The following is a 20,827-nucleotide window of genomic DNA, read 5'->3' as shown; positions in this document are numbered from 1 at the left end:
AGTGAGTTGGGATCAGATGAAGTCCAGCATGTTTGGTGTGAACCTGACTAGGACTACCACAGTGGATGCATGGTCCTGACAGTGAAGCATGGAGGTGGGAGTGTGATGATATGAGGCTGCATGAGAGCAAAAGGTGTTGGGAGATGACATTTATAGATGAATGTCTGCAGATAAACCAAAATACTGGCTGAAAAGACGACTCCGAGTCTGCAAAAGCTGGAAGAAGATGAATATTCCAGCATGAGAACCATCTGAAGAACTAAATCACATAAGAGTTTCTGGAGAAAAACAAAGTGAAAACTACGACCTGGACAAGTATGCGACCTGATTTGAATGTAATAGAACATCTTTAAAAGAGCGGAAAGAGCAGCTGAAACAAAATCTCTGAAAAATGACAAAACATCTCTTCAGAAATTTGACACTGAGTTTGTCCTCAAAAATAAAAGATTTGAATCTCAGTCATGAAAAGTTGGCCTGATTTTTGTTGCACTGAGTTCCTGCTGTGGGCCTGTATGTCTAAAATAGCAAATCTAAGCTGCTAGCTTTTAATTTTACATGCTAATAAATACTGCATTGTTCCATTTAGAAGTACTTTTAAACTGTATTTGCCATTATCTGTTCTTTAGTTTGTTAAATTAAAAATAAAGGAATTTCACCAAAAAAATGTGCTTCCATTTGATTCCTCATTAATACACACACTAATGGAATAAACCCAACATTGAGGAATTTTCATATTTCTTATCGATATACATCCATACCTGTCCTGATGACTGAAAGAGGACTTCTGCTGCTCTGATATTCAGACAGAGAGAAATCTTCCTGACTCCATCTGTGAGTTGCTCACACACTGTGAACCCCCTATGGACAGCTTTAGCCCATAAAATATTAATGCTGGGATTCAATTCAACATTCCACCTTAATCTCCTTAACAATTAGGTTGTTGCAGCACACACAATTAGCTTCATTACACACCGTCTCAACGGTCCTGGCTCCTGAGAGAGAATTACAAACCGTGGGGCTCGGGGTGGAGACTCTAACAGACACACCTAATAACTACAGAAAATCTGGGACTTAAACATCAAATCAAACCTGAGCAGCTGCTCTCTGTGCATTACTGGATTCTTACCATATCTGCGTTGAGGGGGGACACTTCAGCAGATGTTTCCCAGTTCAGTGCATCGTCAGTGGGGGCGACTGCACGTCCAGGTCCCCTACCTGCCCTGATCCCGGCTCCTGCCAGGGCAGAGAAAGAGGCTCACTCACACACTGAGACCTGCCCACCTGTTCACACAAATAACTGCCAGCATAACACAGCTACTGTACGGACAGAGGGAGGACGTCTACGGGTTGTTTTATTTCTTTAATTCAACGCTTCTCAAGAGGTGCAAAGATCTTGTTGTTAAAGTTTGGAGTAGCTGCTTGAATAACCAATAATCAAACACAAACATTTAACTGTGGGTTTATGAGAATATCCGCAGAGATTCTGGGGAATTTTGCACCAGATTACCTGAACGTTTTACTTAACAAATTTCCCTCTGAGGCTGAAGCCCTGAATATTTTATGAGCAGCCCTGGTTCTAAATTAGTTTTGTTTGTTTGTTTTACAAAAGCTCCTGAAAATAGTTAATAAGATACAGTTCATCCTGGACTATTTTCACAATCGGAAACCCAAATTACTCATAAATAAAATGCATGAAAACAAGAATTACCAGAGCACGTGTTTACATATAACTCTAGCTGTAATCATCCTGAATTAAACTAATTCCAAAGCACACAGTTTGGACTCACTGTGATATTAATGTGACCTTAACACAGTAAAAACAGTAGGAAACCTTGTGATCACATTTTATATGCATTTTACTTCATTCTAATAAAATAGCATGACATAACACACGTGTGTTTATGCAGTAAACTTGCAATGATTTTATCGAATTGTGCATCAAATCATCTAAAGTCAAATTTAAAATGATCTAAGTTATTATTTTTTTAATTTGTTTCACAAAAGCAAATCATCCTGATCATGTGTTATGAACGTGCTTCTATAATATAGTCGATCCTAGAACATTGAAAGTGTCTGTCACCGATATTACTATTGAATAAAATCTATGAGTTTACATATGATTCTAGCAGTAAATCATATAAATAGGACTAATTCCAAAACACACAGTTTGATGTAACTGCCTGCCACTCATTGTGATGTTACTCTGGACCAAACACAAAAAAAGAGCACAGTGTTTCCCATTCCAGTTTACTCTGTAATATCATGGAAATGGTGCAGTAAAGAAGGCAAAATTGAAACAATTTGGTCCTTTATTTGGGGTACCTGCAGAGATTTTGCCGAGTTATACATCAGAGGGTCTTACTTTACAAATTTCATGCAACAGCCCAGTGGTATTGTTGGACTGAGGTTGTAAAAAAAAATATTACAAATAAGTTGCTCTAGATCTTTTCAATTCTGTGTTAAAGTCTTGAAAATACGATGATATAGCTGATGTAAAACATTATTGTGCATATGGATGCTTGTTATAACTACATACATATATCACAGTACCTTTCAAATCCCAAAGTATAACAACAGTTATCCGAATAACAACGAAAATACAATTTGTTGTTTTACTATAAGTTGCTGTAGTTAGATGAATTATGACCAGGCTGAACATAGAGAGAATTTTCTGTGTTTATGGTCACAAAAAGGCAGCAGATTTGATTATTATTTACTGTGTTATGGAGCTTTATCAGGTGAAGCTTTCCCTTTTCCTGTGATTAGGGCTGAATGCTTCAGGGAAAATATCTAAAGGAGATAAAGGAGCTGTTTGGATAATAAACACACTTTTTTTTGGTTTTAGTGAGAATATTTGCAGATTTTTGCAGAGCTGTGCATCAGACTAGCTAAATGTTTTACTTAGGGATGATGTTTATGCAAAAATGTATAGACAGTGTGAACATTTTCTCAGATATTGTTACATGAATGCCGATTTTAGTGGTCATTTTTGCATTTTGCATCCACTGACAGACATATAAAAATGATTGTGACTTTTTCCTGCAGTCTGGACCAAACAAGCATGTTTTCTTATATGTGGAGAAAAAGATTTATAGCATCCCTGTAGCACCACAAAGCTCCATTTGAACTGTTTGTTGTCACATATTTGATTACTGCAATTTCGATTACATTTCCATTAACTGTTCCACTCTAGTTGTACTCAACAGCTTTTACGCAGCGAAGTCTGTTTTTGTTCAGTAACACTAAATACACAGCTGGATGTTCAAAAAAACCCAGGTCGATTACAGAAACTGAACAAAAATGATGCAACTCCGCCGTTTTCAGAGAAATCACTTGTTCATAATAATACAGAGCAAATGTGTAACACTGGATCTGCTGAGTAAAACGTTAATGTAACTGCAGTTTGATAAAACTCTCTCTCCGTTCCGTCATATTTACCGTTTCTTCTCCTCTCAGATGAAAATCTTTGGAAACTTTTCTTCCCAGGCGTCCCGTTGAACGTCTGGGTCACAAAACACTACAACTCCCATAACTGCTGGTAAGCGACGACCGCCATGTTTGAAGTTCTGCGCGGAGTTGAAGACAACCGCTTCACTGTGCCGAAAACTACAATACCATTAAGCCACGCGAATATCAGGAAGTGTCGCTCTGGTTTCCGTGGTCACCGTGAGATCGGTTCGCCGTCGGTTTCCTGCTGCAGTGAGAAGAAGCGGCGGCGTCGAGACAGACTGAAGACTGAGCAGCACCTCCTCCAATAACTACACCGTACAATGAAACTGTTAGCGGCACCTCCGTCTCTCGACACCTACTTTGTGACGGTTATTCTGCTGGTAAGATCCTGCGTCTCAGTCGCTAACCGCTAGCTGCTTTTAGCCATCAGTGCAGGCTAATGTTAGCTTAAGTAACTGCCGCTGGTTAGTTAGCAGCTAGCTAACCTCTGCTGCCCTGAGACGTGGCTTTAAAAACGGCCAAAGAGAGCCGGCTGACCGTTTTCTGATGCCGCAGACACTCGCCAGGTTCATTCAAGAGGCCTTTCCACTGTGCTTCACTTCCAGAAACTCCCAGAACTAATCAAATTATCCAGCTGCTGTGCAGCCGGTAGTGTTGTTAGCTGTGCTGCTAACCATAATCCATCTTATATAAAAGATAAGTTTCTCACGTAACACTCAGAGTATGTCAGATTTGAAAAAAAATTATCTGGAGTTACTTATACCTTTAGTTTGAGGAGGGTTAAAGCATCCATGCTAGCATCAGGAGCTAACACATACTGACAGCTGTGGGTTAAATGCTAACTGCGAACACTGCTAGTAAAAGTTAATCAATTGGTGTGACCTACGGTGTTATTTCTGCCTTATATTCGTTGTTGTGTTATTGTACAAAGTTTATAGTTGCACTCTTCGTGTGTCTGTGTGTGTCTTTGAGTGATGCTCGCCGGTTGGTAAATTCCTCTGTTGTGGCTCATTCTCATTGGCTGACAACCCGGAACTAGATAGATTGTCATCTTGTCCGAGAATGAAAACTTAAAACTAGTGTGTGAACAGGAGAGCAGAGTTTATTCAGGTCTGTAACCACAGCAGGTGTGGTTTTTCATATCTTTGTGCAGCTGTGTCATTTTGTGTGATACAAGAGTGTGGTTACTGTGTTTTGTCTTCAATGTTGAGACGGGTGAACTTTCAAGGAGAGCGAGAAAATGTAATAATAACTAACTGACTTGTCAGCTATTAAATAATTTAATTACTAAATATTTTGCTTATCGGTCGTTAAATTTAAGACTGTTTGGTGGAAAAACATGAAAATTCTGTGACTGTAGCTTCTTAAATGTGAATATTTTTGGGTTTCTTTCCTCCATGACAGTACACTGAATATCTTCGAGTTATAAACAAAACAACACATTTGACATCTTGGGTGTTGAGAAATGCTGATTTTTGTAGACCACACAACTTCTCTTCTAATTGAGTAAATAATCAACTGATTAATTAACCATTGTATGAACTTTCAACAGCAATATAATATTCTTATTTTGAAGGTAAAAGAAGGGATAGATGTTGTCTTGGTGCATCTGTGGCATTATTGTGATATTATATGGGATTTAACTAGTAAATATGCAGTACCAAAACTAATTTAGATCTAATGTAAGACCATCTGACCAAATGTTATCCACAGCCCTCTCTGCTTTTGCATTATTTTTAATTTTAGCCCTATCACTACAGGTTATTTTGCAGTTCAAAAACACATGTTTATTATATGTGCCAAACAAAGGTAAAAACAGTTTGATTCTGGTTGCTTCAATGTGAGTCATTTTTCTAGTTTCTTTTGAGAATATTTTTGGGCTGCAGAGAAAACAAGATATATATCGGGCTGCACAAAATATATCACAATAAAATTTTAATTTCAGTTGGTATTGTTAGTTCATTTTGATGACCTAATTTCGAAATGGTTAATTAGAATTTAACCAGCTTAACTACTTGAGACTGTTTCTCAAGGTACAAAGGTAGTAAGAACCAAGTGCAACCACTGGTCCCTTGTTGGTCACAGCCTCCACCGGAGGAGGCCTGTGGGTGTGAATGGAGGTGACAAGAGGCCCAATAGGGGCTTCATTATCAAGGGATTTGATAGACTGTATAAGCCAGCGAGGGAGCACGCTTTGTTCATGCAACTGAGCTGTTCATTCAGCGATTTCATGGTGGTTTGCATTTGATGGAAACTGTCGAACATTCTGTCCAACTATATATTCTAATTGCTGTTTAAATGTCTATTGCTGATTCATGTCCTTACTGTCTTATCGCCCAGGCCTGTATTTGCCATGCTGGGCTTTGGGAAGCGCTGATTATCACTATTTTCTTACTTTTTAAAGACTGAACAGCTCATCACTTAATCAAGGAAATACTCTGCAATAAAAAATAACCAACAGTTGCAGTTTTGCGACATCACTTGCGATTAGTTAGGAGACAAAAAATAGTGCTGACTTTTTTCATTAGCAAGTTAAACATTAAAGCAACTTTTCAGAGAGACACACTAAACCTGAACAGCAATCTTCTCAAATTAGTTTCTTTCTTTGTCATCAAACTTTGCAAATTTAATATGTTTGGATTTTAGTTCAAACCATAGACTGTATATAAAGATGGACGTAGCATCTGGCTCCAAAATTGAAGCCCACCCGGAAGTGTCAAAAACTTGCAATATCACACCATCCGCTAGGGTTGTCTCCAAAAAGCTTTTGCTCCATAGACCCCAATTCATCACCGGAAAAAATAAAATTTGATAGACTGATTTTCTACAGCTCAGGATTTTTTTCCCGTTAGTTTTCATGGTCAAAATGAGAGATCAAGTGGCCGATCTTAAAATAAATCAATACTGAATTTTAAATAAATCGTTAAAGTTGGCAGAGCCAGGGGGCGTGGCTATACTTGATAGACAGCAACAGAAGCCTCTGCGGTAAAATGTGGGCGGGATAAGAGAGTCTTCAGCTCTCAGTCTGGCCCGCCCATAGACTGGTCCTGCCCCTAGTTGCTCTCCGGTCCAGCCTGTTTGTTTTACGTCACTGGCTCCAAAAAATCCAAAATGGCGACCAGGAAGTAGCAAAATCCGGGCTTCATTTTCTTGGCATTGAAACCAACGGGTGACGTCATGGTTAGTTCACACCTGGTTCAAACCAAAGCAATTAGATTTTGTCACCCTGGATGTTTTTTGACTACAGTATTAATTGTTTAATCAAGACATTGTCAAGATTTGCATTATTAACAGAAAGAATAGGTAGCTGCAGCCAAAATTTACACTAAAATAAAGGATGGCGACAGACAAAAACCATTGGATTGTGTGAGAGCAGAAGTTCATCCAACTCTGACTGTCTAACTTAAAAAATGTGCAGTCTTCTTCAGAACTCTATTGATCTGCAGCTGTCGCAGCCTCAAGGAGGATGACCGCCATATATCCTGTTTGAAGAGGAACTCAAGTCAGCACAGATCACAGCAGATAAATGAGTGTTGCAGGCAATATTTTTAAAGCTTTGCAATGTTCTAAAAGGGTGGACTCCAGCAGCTGTGGCAGTAGATGCAGAAAAATATAGCCTTGATTGAATATGCTTCATAATAGAGTCCTATTTGTTAAAAATATCCTCTTTTCATAAGCGTTGTTCAGGATTCAATAGCTTTTTTTTATTTTTGTGCTTTTGGTTTGTAGTCCTCTCCAACACTGGTGTTCCCTCTCACATTTCACTCTCCAGCGAATGTCATTTTAGCCCTTAAATTTTCTCCATACCAACCTCTTTCATACAGGATTCTTTTATGCAGCGTCGCATTCAAAGCTGAGATTCAGAAAACCCCAGTTTGTACATCATAATTACAGCCACATACTTGTTTCAGCGGTCTACAGCAAGGAAGGTGCAGCAGAGAAAAATGGATGTCTGAAACATTTTATTTTCCTCGCTCGCACCAAATAAAGTTCCCCAGGCAACAACTAATGTTATGTCAGTGATATTTAATGATGAGGAGAAGCTGTAATGTGCTTTTTCACGATATACTTTTTAATGTTGTGACATTTACCGCAAAATGATGGCAGATTTACAGTCATGCAGTGTGTAAAATCAAACGTCAGTGATGTGATGTTAGATAATTATATTTCAGGAAAGTCTTAGGTGCCCTGCCGAAGGTGTGAATTCCACCGAAATGCAGTTATCTTTGGTCTGAAGCGTTAGACATCTTGTAGCTCCAGCGCACAGATGAGATGTTTGACAAAAAGAGGATGTTTGTAAAAAATTGTGCAGCGTCATTGTGGTAAACGGCCACATTATTTAAACAACCAATAATGCATTTATGCACTAAAACACAGCAAAATGAAGCCTAAGGGAGGCCCAGTCTCTGAGTTGGTTAGGAAGTGGAAGTCATAATTATCAAAGCTGATTTATTCACAAATGGCAGGTTATGTATTTTGGAGATTTGTGGCTTCAACACACCAGAGGAAATGGATGTTGAAGCGCTCCTCTGTGGCGCTGAAACTAATGATTGTTTCCGTTATTGATGAATCTGTTGGTTATATTCTTAATTAGTCATTTAGTTGTTTGTTTTATAAAATGTCAGAAAATGTTGATCAGTGTTTCCCAAAGCCCGAGATGACAAATGCTTTGTTTTGTTTTCAACCCAGGGACATTCAGTTTACTGTCAAAACGGAGGAAGGAACCCAGAAAATGTTCACATTTAGGAAGCTGCAATCGGAAGCTTTTGACTTTATTTTCTTTTTAAAAAATTACTTGATTGTCAGTATTAATAGTTGGCAATTAAATTATTAGTTAGCAACTAATAAATTAGTCATTGCAGCTCCACAGTTTAATGTTTTTTTCACATCTTTTGTTGCTGCTTTTATTCAGGAAGGGAGGTGCATTTAGTCTAAAGACATTTTCAACAGGTTCTAAATAAAATCGAACTGAATTAAGGTAAATAAATAAATAAAAGTCGCTGAATACTGGATCTGATAAAGCCAATAATCAGTTCATACCTAGTTGCTACCATAGATCTTTTTTTAATTTTGGCAAATATTTCTTGGAAATCTAAACTATTGCAGTAAATATTTGTTGGTGGTTTATTAATATAACATTTGCTAATTGAACAATGCATTGAGACAGCTCCCGGATAAATATTCAATCCAATATTCAGCATTTGTTAGATTTTTTTAACCAATTCCTGATTAAGTAAATTATTTTGAAGATGCACCACATTGGTTCTGACACAGTCGCCTCTATCTGTCCAGACTGAACGATAAATGTTGCAAGTACTAAACAAAGGAATTTGAACTAAGTTTTGTTTTGGGGTTTGTGTTACTGAATTTTCACAGCGGGATTTCTCTCCACATATCTCTTATCACGTCCTTGATTACTAATGCACGGCATTGGCCCTGAAAAACTTATCTCTTGGCCCTAATTATGTCAATGTGAACATCAAACTGTGTACAGCTCTTGTCCACATTTGCATACGCACACATGCAAAAAAAAAAAAAAAACTTGTTCCTGGAAACCACCAGGTTACACAGAGAGCGCCACTCTGCGGGAAAGGACAAGCCAGAGGTGACATTGTTTACGGTATATTTAGCGCAGTACCAGGAACAGCGGGAGAAGAGCTGAACCAGGAAGCAGTGGAGAGACTAAACCTCTCAGCTGTCCTGGGACTCCCTCTGGGAATTGGAGAAAAGGTGTTGGTTAAATGAGCATCTTAGTCGCTCAGCTGCTCTCTAGAGAAACAAATTAACCTGTTGGCTTTCATTCTGCAATAAAGCAACGCCTTTGTGTGATCCTAAGGCATGAGTTATGTTTATGGTAGGGCTGGACCCGAATATTCGTTCGCTATGGCACTATCCGGATATTAATTTTGGTATCCGAATATTCGCACCCCCCCACCCCCCACCCCCCACCCCACCCCGGCCGTCGGACATCACCGGGCGGAAAGAATATGCAGCGTTACTGTCTTCCCTCCGCCTTCGGCCCACATCGGCTCGTCTCGTCCTGTGATCACATAAACATATACACATGTCTATAACATATACATATATGTCAATGTGATCACCCCCTCCTCCCCCCAGACGAAAATATTCAGAGCTCGTCCTTCCCTGCGCCTTCGGCCCATTTTGGCTCATCCCGCCGTGTTCTTCGGCTCATTTCGGCTCCTCCATTCGTGTTTGTAAACACCACCCGAATGGCCGAGTGGCTGCCGACTCTGAAGCCATGCTTCACTTCGTTGCATAAACACAAGACAAGATGCTGAAGACCGGTGTTTGGGAATTCTTCAGTTTAACTAAAGACTAAACGAGGGCAAAATGTAGACCCGGGAGACCAGACGAACGGATCCGACTATTCGGGCCGTCTCCGCCACGGCGGCCCCCCCCCCCGTTACGGCGAAACGAATATCCGGATATTCGTCTTTAATAGGGCCCGAATATTCGGAGGCTAGAAACCACTATTCGGGCCATCCCTAGTTTATGGTATATTTTAGTCTACAGTACACTGTCAAGCATTTTTGCACACACACATTGCTGTTTTAATCAGTTCATGCATGTTTTAATTGCTGCTGTGTGTCTGCAGGTGATGGGCCTCTCTACTCCTGGACAAGCAGAAATCACCAGTCTGGACACAAACAACATTGATGACGTCCTAAGTAAGGCACCAAACTTGATTCAAGTTAGAGGAAATCTGTGCCCACTGTTCTGTTTATAAGTATAAAATTTAGAAAGTACCAGATGGTTAGCTTGGCTGTCTCTGCTCCTGTCACATTTTTACTCGCTGTGGACTCATTTTTCACTGCAATGTAAAGTCCTGCACCTCTATGGAAACCAGAGAGAGCTGTGCAATTTAACAAAGTTCTAATGCCATAAATCAGAAAAAAGGCAAGGTGGAAATTCAGTTTCTAGAAGTTCAACATGTACAACATTATCCCAAGTACCGCCAAGTGTTCACAATACTGATAGAAATGTTAGCTCTACATGCTATGGATATTTACTACTGACATTTTTCATTTGGCTCCATAGTAGCCTCCTATCTGCTCTGTGTAAACACAGCCTGCAGTTCAGCCAAATAGTCCCCGAGTGAGTGTTGTTTGCAGCTGAGTCACTCCTAGATTCTCAGTTGTGCCAAGAAACGCAGAAGTTTTAGTTTTTTTTTTTGTTTTTTTCTTTTACAGAATCTGACTAGCGCAGATAATTTATTTCTGGCAAATGTTTCAGTTGAGACATGTAGAACTGCACGTCACATGCTGATTAGTTCAAGGATCTTTGGAGAGCTGAAAATCAAATGTTTTTTAAAACGATAACGGCATTTTAAGCCCAGATTCGGCGAGTTAAAACTGTCATTTGGAAGCGCAAAGTTCTATTTTGTCTGGATTTCCTCCAAACAAAACGTCCTGTCCACGCCCATCACTGCCAGCACATCTGTTCCACGTCACTGAACAGGTGTGTCGGGTTCAAGGACCACCAGACGGTCCTTGAACCTTGGTTAAACTTGTCATTTAATAAACCTGTACACTGCAAATACTGCTGCTACAACGCTCTCTAATGGCCTTTCTTGTTTTGTCTTCTTTAGTGACAGAAAACTGAAGGGTTTATGTATAATCAGCGTACTTAATTAATTTCACCAGCTAAACGTACTTTCATTAGTACATTATGTAACGTATAGAGGCTTATATTTATGCCCTGTTTGTGTGTGTGCTTCCTTGCAGATAATGCTGGGGTGGCATTAGTGAATTTTTACGCAGACTGGTAAGTGTGTTGCTTCTCTCTCACAGTCTGTGTGTTATGTCAGCGATGTTAAATTGAGTTTTCTCCATAATGCAGAGCTTCCCTGCACATTTTAGTGCCAAAAATATAATTGGATTCCAGTTTATTCATTTATTTTTGAGGGGTTTTTATGTAACGATATAATCTCACTGACTTCTACGTGCTTGCTAGTAATGAATTGAACATGGATCTGTTGTAGGCCAAAACGACTTCACAGAACAATCAAATACTGCAAAATTTAGTCCTCTGAGGTTATTTCACTGCTTTCCTACAGGTGTAGATTCAGTCAGATGCTCCATCCGATTTTTGAGGAGGCATCTAACATAGTGAGGGAGGAGTTTCCTGACACCAAGCAGGTGGTGTTCGCTCGCGTCGACTGCGACCAGCATTGTAAGTATCACTGATTTACCACCAGAATTTAGCTTTCTTATTGACATGAACAAGAAAATGCCCCAAAAATCGACACATATTCTACATATGCAAGTAATAATTGTACTTAAAACATTTTTTATATTTACTTTTGTATTTGTAGAGTGTATCAAAGACAAGTAAGCTACTCATTTTGAAGCTGAAACTGAAAAATGAAACTGAAACGATTAATTTATCACCTGAATTATTGTTACCACTGTTAGAGCTGGTGTAGGCGGCGATCTAATGCCCTAAACTGCAAACACCTTCACTCTACATATAGGAAGCGCTCATCTGCTGCTACTATATTTGATGCACATACGTACACATAGATGCCCGGCACACCAAAGCACAGACACATAAACCGCCGCCTCAGCCTTTTGAGATAAAGCAAATTAAAGAGAATTATTGATGACCTGCGAACTGTTTGAAGACTAATGACAAAACTGCTGCTTCCTGTGAAGACTGCAGGCTTAGAGACGCCCCGCGGGGAGATTGACACCTGCCACACATGCACACACACCCCCATTCAGTGTGTGCACAGAGAATATTTACTCTTGGCGGGGGGGCTGCTTTCATGTGGGAGATCAGAGCTCGGAGCTGACTGAAGGCAGTGTTTTCAGACCGAGGTTTAACCGCCGTCTCCGTCGCCCCTCATCCACCCATCCCCATGTGTTTTTACTCCACCTCCTGCTCTTCATCAATTGATTCGTCTTTCTTTACTTAACTTCTTCTCTGCCTCTCCTCCCCCTCCCTCTGTGCAGCGGACATAGCACAGCGCTACCGCATCACCAAGTACCCGACGCTGAAGTTGTTCCGCAACGGCATGATGATGAAGAGGGAGTACAGGGGTCAGAGGTCGGTGGTGGCCATCGCTGACTTCATCCGCCAGCAGAAGGTCGACCCAGTAAAAGAATTGCACTCAATGGAGGAGGTTAATGCTGTGGATGTAAGTGGTACAAAAACACTTAGAGGATTAACATCCAAATTTCCACATTTTAACATAAGACGGTGACACATTTTTTACTTTCTTACCCAACAGAGGAGCAAGAGGAACATCATAGGCTACTTTGAAAAAAAGGACTCCGATAACTACCACACGTATGAAAAAGTCGCCAACATCCTTCGAGATGACTGCACGTTCTTGGCTGCCTTTGGGTGAGACAGAAGAGCATCTTTAGATCCACATAGAGTTAATTATTACTCGATATTTTAGCGTCATTCTTCATCTTTCTACATTCATATTCTTGACCTGTACTCCTGCAGCGCTGTATCCGAGTCTGAGCGCTTCAGCGGAGACAACGTGATCTACAAACCTCTGGGCGAGAACGTTCCCGACATGGTCTACCTCGGATCCCTCACCAACTTTGACCTGACGTACGCTTGGGCCCAGGACAAGTGTGTGCCTCTGGTCAGGGAGATCACCTTTGAAAACGGAGAGGTTTGTTACCTGCTTTCTCATAATAATATTCTATTTCTTTGAGTGTTTTTTTGGCTGTATTGGTCTAATATTAGACGTCTAAATATGCATGTGTGGATGTACATATTTACACTGAGGAACAGCCCAGAGGGTAGTCATGGAGTCTGTGGGTAGTCCATCTGCTGAGCCTCAAAAAGGCCCTGACTCCATCTGTCTCGTACGCTTTGTGTGTTCTCCAGGAGCTGACTGAAGAAGGAATCCCTTTCCTCATTTTGTTCCACATTAAAGAAGACACAGACAGCTTAGAGAAGTTCCAACAGGAAGTAGCTCGCCAGCTCATCAGCGAGAAAGGTTTGTGACGTTGAGTGTGAATTTTGATCACTCCTGCGTGTACAGAGGCGGTGTTCCTGATGTTGGTGTTTCCTCCTCAGGGTCTATAAACTTCCTCCATGCAGACTGCGATAAGTTCCGCCATCCTCTCCTCCACATCCAGAAAACTCCAGCTGACTGTCCCGTCATTGCCATAGACTCATTCAGACACATGTATGTCTTTCCTGACTTCAAAGACCTCGAGTAAGTAGCAACTTTGTTTCTCTAGAACCAAGTTTTTGCATGCATCCAGGCAGTTTCTGGGTGTTTCATGTGCCCCTGTCATTTTTTTTTTAAAACCCACTGTGCTCTCATTTTTAACCACAAAGACCTGCACCTCTATGAAAAGAACACAACCAAAGCTATAAGGAGAGAGAACTCAGAAATGTGTTCTGTTGCACTATAATACCAGTATAATGCCATATATCATAAAAATGTTGATTTTCATTGTTTTAAAAATAGAAAGAAATGTCATTTCCTCACAACATTCTTTTAAGTTTCCACAAATGTTACCAACACCGGAAAAAATATGGTTCTACAGACTATTATTATTCCACTATTTACAGTTTTTACACTGGTCTGCACATCAGCTCTATAAACGATATTGCAGAAAACATGAACATATCTTCCAGTGGCATGCGCCTCCATGTAGCTTTTTTGAGCCAAACTGCATGTATTTTATTGATCATATATGTTTTATTTTCTCTCTTGGTTGATTGAATCATTCCTCCTGTCAGCTCTACATAAACATCCTGCACATCATGTTTTTTTGTCTAAAAACTTTTTTGGTAATGTTTAGAAGATGCAGACGTTGTGGTATGGTAAAATGGCAATATTTGACGAAAATAATTTTATCCTTTGTGCTTCAGTGGATTTTTTTTTTTGTAAACAAAAGCCATTTCCTCAAAACAGATTGTGTATAAAGCTAAAAATTTCATGAATCCGTGAGTGACTCAGGAACACATAACGGTCACGTGATGAAAATTTTGGGATTTTCGGCTGTTAGAGTTGGTGTAGGTCCCAGAATTTTCATCACGTGACTGTTATTGGTTCCTAAGTCACTCGTGGATTCATGGAATTTTTTGGTTTTTTTTTACACAATCTGTTCAAAAGAAATGACTTATTTTTGCGAACATTTTCATTGATACACAAAGGATGCAATTATTTTGATCAAATATCACAATTTTATCGCACTACAGTGTCTGCATCTTCATCTAAACATTACCAAAAAGTTTTTAGGGATAAAAAAGACCCGTAATTGTTTTCATCCAAATGTAAATGAATCCCGTCCACAACTGCTCTCATAATTTACAGATGAATCATTCCTGTGTCCACTTTGATATCTTCAACATTCTTTCGGATATTTTTTGAGGAATTATTGCCTGGCACTGATGAGCTAAATGATAGATCATTCACCTGCATGTGTAATTGCCCGTAATGAGATCTGCTCTTCACCAAATTAAGTCAATTTTGTTGCACAGAACGCGCACGCTAATCCACGGCGCACTCAGCACCGGAGAAATGTCACACCTCCTAAAATCCGTCCTTTATGAATGGGCCAGGACACTGGAGCTAATGTGACATGATTTGGCACGTGCAATAAGTGCTAAACTAATCCAGTCTAATCTAATTTAATCTTATTTATTCTGCCCCCCACCACTCGGCCTCCCCTCCCCGTCCCCCAATCAGAGTCTGATCAGATAGAAAGCAGCCCCGAGGACTGACTGGCCCTCCACAGCCTAATTACATCACATCACCAGCGCATGTGGCACACAGCTTGTAATTACATTAGCACAGTGTATCTTATATATACATATGTGTGTGTGTGTGTGTGTGTGTGTGTGTGTGTGTTGTTGTGAGCGGGGACCAGCGCCGCCCGCCTGTGTGCTACGACAACAGCTCATGACCTGTCGGTAATAAGAACACTTCATAGGACGGTGCTGCTATGGATTAATGCCGCCTGATGACATGTCCGCGGGGACCAGCGTCCTCTGCTGCTGCTGCTGCTGCCACGAGATGTTTTGTCTCATATCGCCGCTTAATTCCGACCTGCTCTGTAGTTTGAGCAGCTCTGCTGTCGGACTTCGTGTGCAGGAATGCGTCCGAATGAGTGAAGTTCCGCCGTGTAAAATGTCTTAGTAACATTTTTGAAAGATGAGCTGGAACCAGCAGTCTGGGGGGCAATTGATAATAATAATAGTAAAATTTATTCATTGGCGCCTTGTTAAACATCGGGTGTAATGAAACAAGAATTATTTAATCTTGAGAGTGGATATTACATAAACAGATGAGTTAGATTAGGCCCTCTTTTGTAAACAAACGTGTTATGAGTTGTGATTTTGAACTTGGTTTGAACCGCTAATAGATGTGTAGCTGAAGTCTCTGGCAACCGTGATGTTTATTCTAAGAGCTGAAACGCATTGCAGAGCAGCAGAGGAAGATGTTACAGTACAGGATGAGTCGGTGGATTTGGTGCAGGTGTTGAACGATTTGGAGACTTTTTTTTTTTTTTTTTTTTGGGGGGGGGGGGGGAGTTTGAATAAGCGCTTTAGTGCTGCATTGAGAAAGAAAAGTGTGGTAATATATATGAAAACAGGCAGTACATGAGATGTTTACTCTTGTGGGGGCTAAAGAAAATTAACTATCCAGAATGACACCAAGTATTTTGATTTAGGGCAAATACGGACCAGATATTCAACAAAGAATATCTTTATATTCAGAGCTTGCAATGATAATGAAGACTTTCTGGTTCTAAGTGAATCCTTTAATTCTGTGTGACTATACACCCTCTGTCAAAAGTTTTGAGACGGGTTCTAATTTATTTGAATGAGAAAGTGTCTCAAAACCTTTGACAGGGGGTGTAAATTCTAGGGCTGCCCCGAATAGGGGTTTCTGGCCTCCGAATATTTGGGCCCTATTAAAGACGAATATCCGAATGTTTGTTCCGTCTCGTAACATTTTAAATTTTGCCTTCATTTTGTCTTCAGTTAAACTGAAGAATTCCCAAACAGTGGAGGTCTTCAGCATCTTGTCTTGTGTTTATGCAACGAAGTGAAGCGTGACGTCAGAGTCGGCGGGGGGGGCGGGGGTGAATATTCGGATACCAAAATTAATATCCGGATACCGCCGTAGTGAACGAATATTCGGGTCCAGCCCCAGTAAATTCTATAACACCCCTAGAACTAAAAAGCCTTTTGGAGGTGAAACGTCTTCAAGAACCTCCAGTTGATTTCCACTCAAGCTCCTACGATGACCATGACCTGGATGACCGAGAATCTACAGACATTTTTTCTCTGTTGTGTTTAAGACAGTTGTTGATGGTTGAAGACAGCTGCTGAGTGGGGAAAGGAGTGGTTTATTATCAGAATAATAGTCTCATGAACATGCACCCACTTCTAAACAAGTGGCATTCGTTTTATGTTATGTTTTACTTGAGGACATGGTGTGATTTAGAAGTTGCCCCCCTCAAAATCTGTGCTTCGGTTTCACACAGGATAAGCAAAGGCTGTGTTCTACTTAACTTTACCTCCATTTGACATTACTTTTGTTTTTACAGTACCCCCGGCAAACTGAGGCAGTTTGTTTTGGACCTTCACTCCGGTAAGCTTCACCGAGAGTTCCACCACGGCCCCGACCCCACGGACAGCACGCCTGGACAGGTGAGTCAGGAAGCACCATGGAGCCACGTCTCGTTTCCACACAGCTTAGCTTTATATCTGTAGAATATACGAATTGTGCTCCTCAGTGTTTGATGCAAGATGTTTCATTACAGATGAAAACTTCACCGCAGCCTCAAGAGGCTAATCAGAGGCTAGCAGTTTTTACCAGAGTTTCATGGAATATGTGCGTAGAGCATTACTACCACTGAAAAGTTCTCAGCCTCACCAGAAAACATTACTTTTCAAAATACTCTTGAACTGAAATACACTTCAAGCCACTCACTAGCTCTTCACAGTATTTATTTTTTTAATTTATTCTTTATTTTACCAGGTAAGATCAGTTGAGAACAATTTCTCATTTACAGTGATGACCTGACAAGAGGCCCCAGCAGGAAGAAGGATAAGAAATAAACAATACATACACAAAAAAAGGACACACAACTGTTTAAACACCCTAAGTGAATGCCAGCTATTCAATAAAAACAGTCAGCATGTGCAGTGGTCAGCTAGGGTCTGCTGCAGCTTCTGCTTAAAGATCTAAGGTGATGGAAGCGATGACAGTTTCAGAGATTTCTGGAGAGAATTTCAATCGATTGCTGCAGCAAAGGGAAAGGAAGGCCAAAGACAGTGCGAACCTCAGTAGGACGTCACATCTTGAGCATCCAGGTTCTCCTACACAGCATGCATGACTTAAGTATCAATACACCAGTGATAGAAGGCTGTACAGTACCACAATTATGCCCCAAAATAGGAGTTTCCAGGTGAGGCTGGCAATTTTTTAGCAGTACTCCAGTATGGCAAGAAATAAGGGAGGAGCTGCCACACTTGGAACCAGTTTGGTGAAATATTTTGTTTTCTGTATGTTACACAGCCGGCAGGTGGTAAATTAGCTAAACCAGTTTCTTTACATGATGGACAGTCAACGCAGTAACAACTTAAAAGCCTGTTAGCTCCTTTATTTTCCAAATTTCCTGATACACACCGTCTGATGTAGCCACAGTCTGCTGCAAAAGTAGAAAAATTTCAATGTACTCGAGGAAAATTCATGAACAAATGGCGTTGTGGAAACAAGGTGTCACTGAAAACCGTTGAAATTCGAGCGTTTGTTTTGCGTTTCGCCCTCAGGAGGAGACGGGCGGAGAGGTGGCCAGCAGTCCCCCGGAGAGCTCGTTCAAAAAGCTCGGGCCCAGCGAGACCCGCTACACCATCCTCACCCGGGACCGCGACGAGCTGTGACCTTAACGGCCTTCCAGTGATCCTGTGACTCAATGCCACGCCCCCGGGGTCAGGGAGGGGGTTAGGGTTGGGACAGGCCGGCGGGACAGAACAGCAAAACACCCAACACCCTTACTGAAGAACGAGACGAAGCGCAAGAAAGGGGAAAACGAAGAGGAGCGAAGACGAACAGGAGGAGGAGCGCGGTCCATGACACACCATGTTGGAATAACCTATATTTTCATAACTCTTTCACGTACAATTTTTATTTTGAATTAAAAAAGGAAGGGGGATAAAGAAGAAAAAAAAAAGTGTGTGGGCAGAGGGTCAGGGGCATTAGGACATGAAGAGTTTTTACTTTTGTTTTCCGGAGGTTGTAAATATGTTTGTGCTGCGTTGGAGTCTCAATGTCGGTCTAAATTAAATGCAGAGTTTTCTTTATTTTATTCCTTTTCTTTTTCCATCACCCTGCTATTTTGTAGAAAGAGGAAAAAAAAAATCAACAGTTCCCTCACTCCGGTTGTACGGTTCTTATCTGTGGGTAGTTGAGCCTGTCTGATAGGAGACGCTCGTTTAGTCTCACTGACCTCATGGCTGCATCTCAATACGACCAACTCTAGTTTAATTCAGTTTGTATAGCACAAGTTCTATCGGTATGCCTGTTTTGAAGTAGCTTTATCTCCATATCTTCTCCGCACACACAGAAGGAACTGAGAAAAATACTCTAATTTCAAATAAGACAAGATAAAGAGACTGAGCTACTCCAGCCCGTTGAGATGCGTCCCTTCTCTCCCTGGTACGGTCGGTACCACGGTTATAGATTAACATGTCTTACAGTGCTTAGAAAAAAATGTTCCTGGGATCTTTTCATGTTTTACTTTTTTCACAATATTGTGCCACAGTGGATGCAATGAAATTTTTGTCACCAGTCAACAGAAAGTAATCAAAATGAAGTTGCTTTATGGCTTTTGTACTGCATTAATACCCCCCAAAAAATCCCCACTTTTGATGAAGCCTGGTGGTGGCAGCAGCATCATGCCATGTGGAGGCTTCTCTGCAGAGGCACCGGGCGTCTAGTGACAATATGAGAGTGACAAATACATGCAGCAAATCAAACAGAGTCAGATGAAAGGAGGAAAGGCATGAAATCATGAAAAAATACTAGAATTTGCTTGGGATTGTGCTTTCCAAAACTGACAAACCTGTTCATTTAAGCTTAAAGCTGAACTTGGGGGCAGAAAAGTGTATTTAACCCTCTTGTTTTCCTCATTTACAGGCAGCAAAAAATATTGTTTCCTGTTCTGAAAAAAAATCCCAAAAATTCAGCAAAAAAATTCCCCAAATTTCTGAAAATTCCAATAATTCCTGAAGTTTTATTTTTAAAAAATCTTACAAATTTGGCAAGAAAAGTTTTGTAAATATTTTTTACGAATGAGTAAAAATTTTCCAAAAAAAATCCTGAAATTATATAAAGTTTTTACATATATATCAGTAAAATTTCTGTTTTCTTTAAGAACATTCACAAAAAAAAAAAACTAAATCCAGTGAATTTTGCTGGATTTTGGTAGATTTTTTTTGTGAATGTTCTTAAACACTTAACATTCCTTTTTTTTTCCACCCCATCAAAAAATGTTCAAAGTTTTCCCAAAAATGTGGACATTAGAAATGTCACTGTGAAAATTATTTTTTTTCCCACATTCTCAAACTTTTAAACAGGTCAATTTGGTCCCACAGGACGACACGAGGGTTAAGCACATGAATTCTGCATTTGATCCTTATGTCAGTTGTAGCCCCTCTTGAGCCTATAAACAATAAGTGGATATAGCTCATGGATGCAATCAGGAATCTTCTACATTTTCTACCCAAATCAATCCAAACAATTTGACTCCTATTCTGTTGATAAGTGTCTAAAAAGTCTGATTAAATCCACCATATGTAATATGGTAAAATAAACAGAGGGGCTGGGTACTTTAATGGGCGCTGTATTTGCCCGTAACAACCCCCGAGTTGTGCTCCTGGGAATCAAAAAAAAAAAAAGGTGTATTTTACCACGAATTTCTGAAATGGCTGTTGTTTTTGCTGTTACCTGTTGTTAAATGTGTCATCACGCTGGGGGAAGAAGAAAAGACGGACTGTCCCCGTGTTTTACAAAAGGCCGAGAGACGAGAGAGGGGGAAAACCCAAGCGGCGAACGGCGGAAATTTAGTCTGCCACTTTATACGAGTCCTTGTCTCCTTTATATGTCTTCAAGGTTTTGGTACAAGTCTAGATCCCTGAGAACCCTACAAGTGGACTACGAGTTTGGGGACCCATCTCTAAGTTTGTACTGTGCGTCCTGCCCTTCCATAGAGGCCAACAGATACCTGCATAGTGACATATCAGCCCACATACAGAGCTCCGGGAGGGGTGGGGGGGAGTGATGCCATTTCTAAATCAGTCATCTCAGAGGGGGAGAAGAGTTGGAACAAGTAAATTAAAAACCATTTTACAGGATGTCGTTGTG

The 20,827-nt window shown here is 40.6% G+C and overlaps 2 protein-coding genes across 3 annotated transcripts in view; one reads left to right on the top strand and one right to left on the bottom strand.

Moving 5' to 3' along the window:
* Positions 1-3,575, bottom strand: part of invs (inversin) — a 41,241-nt gene extending 37,666 nt beyond the window's left edge. For both annotated transcript variants that reach the window (XM_022192997.2, XM_051957401.1), the window contains exons 1-2: positions 3,439-3,575; positions 1,127-1,233 (exon numbers count right to left, since the gene is read on the bottom strand). In XM_022192997.2, the coding sequence (XP_022048689.2) occupies positions 1,127-1,129 (3 nt within the window). In that variant the 5' untranslated portion in view covers positions 1,130-1,233; positions 3,439-3,575. The remainder of the gene's footprint in view (positions 1-1,126; positions 1,234-3,438) is intronic.
* Positions 3,576-3,657: 82 nt separating this feature from the next.
* Positions 3,658-20,817, top strand: erp44 (endoplasmic reticulum protein 44). Its single transcript, XM_022192996.2, has 11 exons — positions 3,658-3,830; positions 10,067-10,139; positions 11,196-11,235; positions 11,528-11,643; positions 12,426-12,610; positions 12,704-12,819; positions 12,928-13,102; positions 13,321-13,432; positions 13,513-13,654; positions 17,007-17,109; positions 18,235-20,817. The coding sequence occupies exons 1-11, from the start codon at positions 3,771-3,773 to the stop codon at positions 18,343-18,345; spliced, it is 1,233 nt and encodes a 410-aa protein (XP_022048688.1). The 5' UTR covers positions 3,658-3,770; the 3' UTR covers positions 18,346-20,817.
* The last annotated feature ends 10 nt before the right edge of the window (positions 20,818-20,827 follow it).

This window comes from Acanthochromis polyacanthus, chromosome 12, assembly GCF_021347895.1.
Source record: "Acanthochromis polyacanthus isolate Apoly-LR-REF ecotype Palm Island chromosome 12, KAUST_Apoly_ChrSc, whole genome shotgun sequence".
Classification (NCBI taxonomy): domain Eukaryota; kingdom Metazoa; phylum Chordata; class Actinopteri; family Pomacentridae; genus Acanthochromis; species Acanthochromis polyacanthus.
The sequence above is the reverse complement of the archived record's forward strand: the minus strand, read 5'-3'. Positions and strand labels throughout refer to the sequence as shown.

Bases quoted from the DNA above. Each gene is read 5' to 3' on its own strand.
- erp44 (XM_022192996.2), top strand. From the start codon at position 3,771: ATGAAACTGTTAGCGGCACCTCCGTCTCTCGACACCTACTTTGTGACG. The intron at 11,236-11,527 runs GTAAGTGTGTTG...GCTTTCCTACAG, and splicing joins GTGAATTTTTACGCAGACTG to GTGTAGATTCAGTCAGATGC. The intron at 13,103-13,320 runs GTTTGTTACCTG...TGTGTTCTCCAG, and splicing joins TCACCTTTGAAAACGGAGAG to GAGCTGACTGAAGAAGGAAT.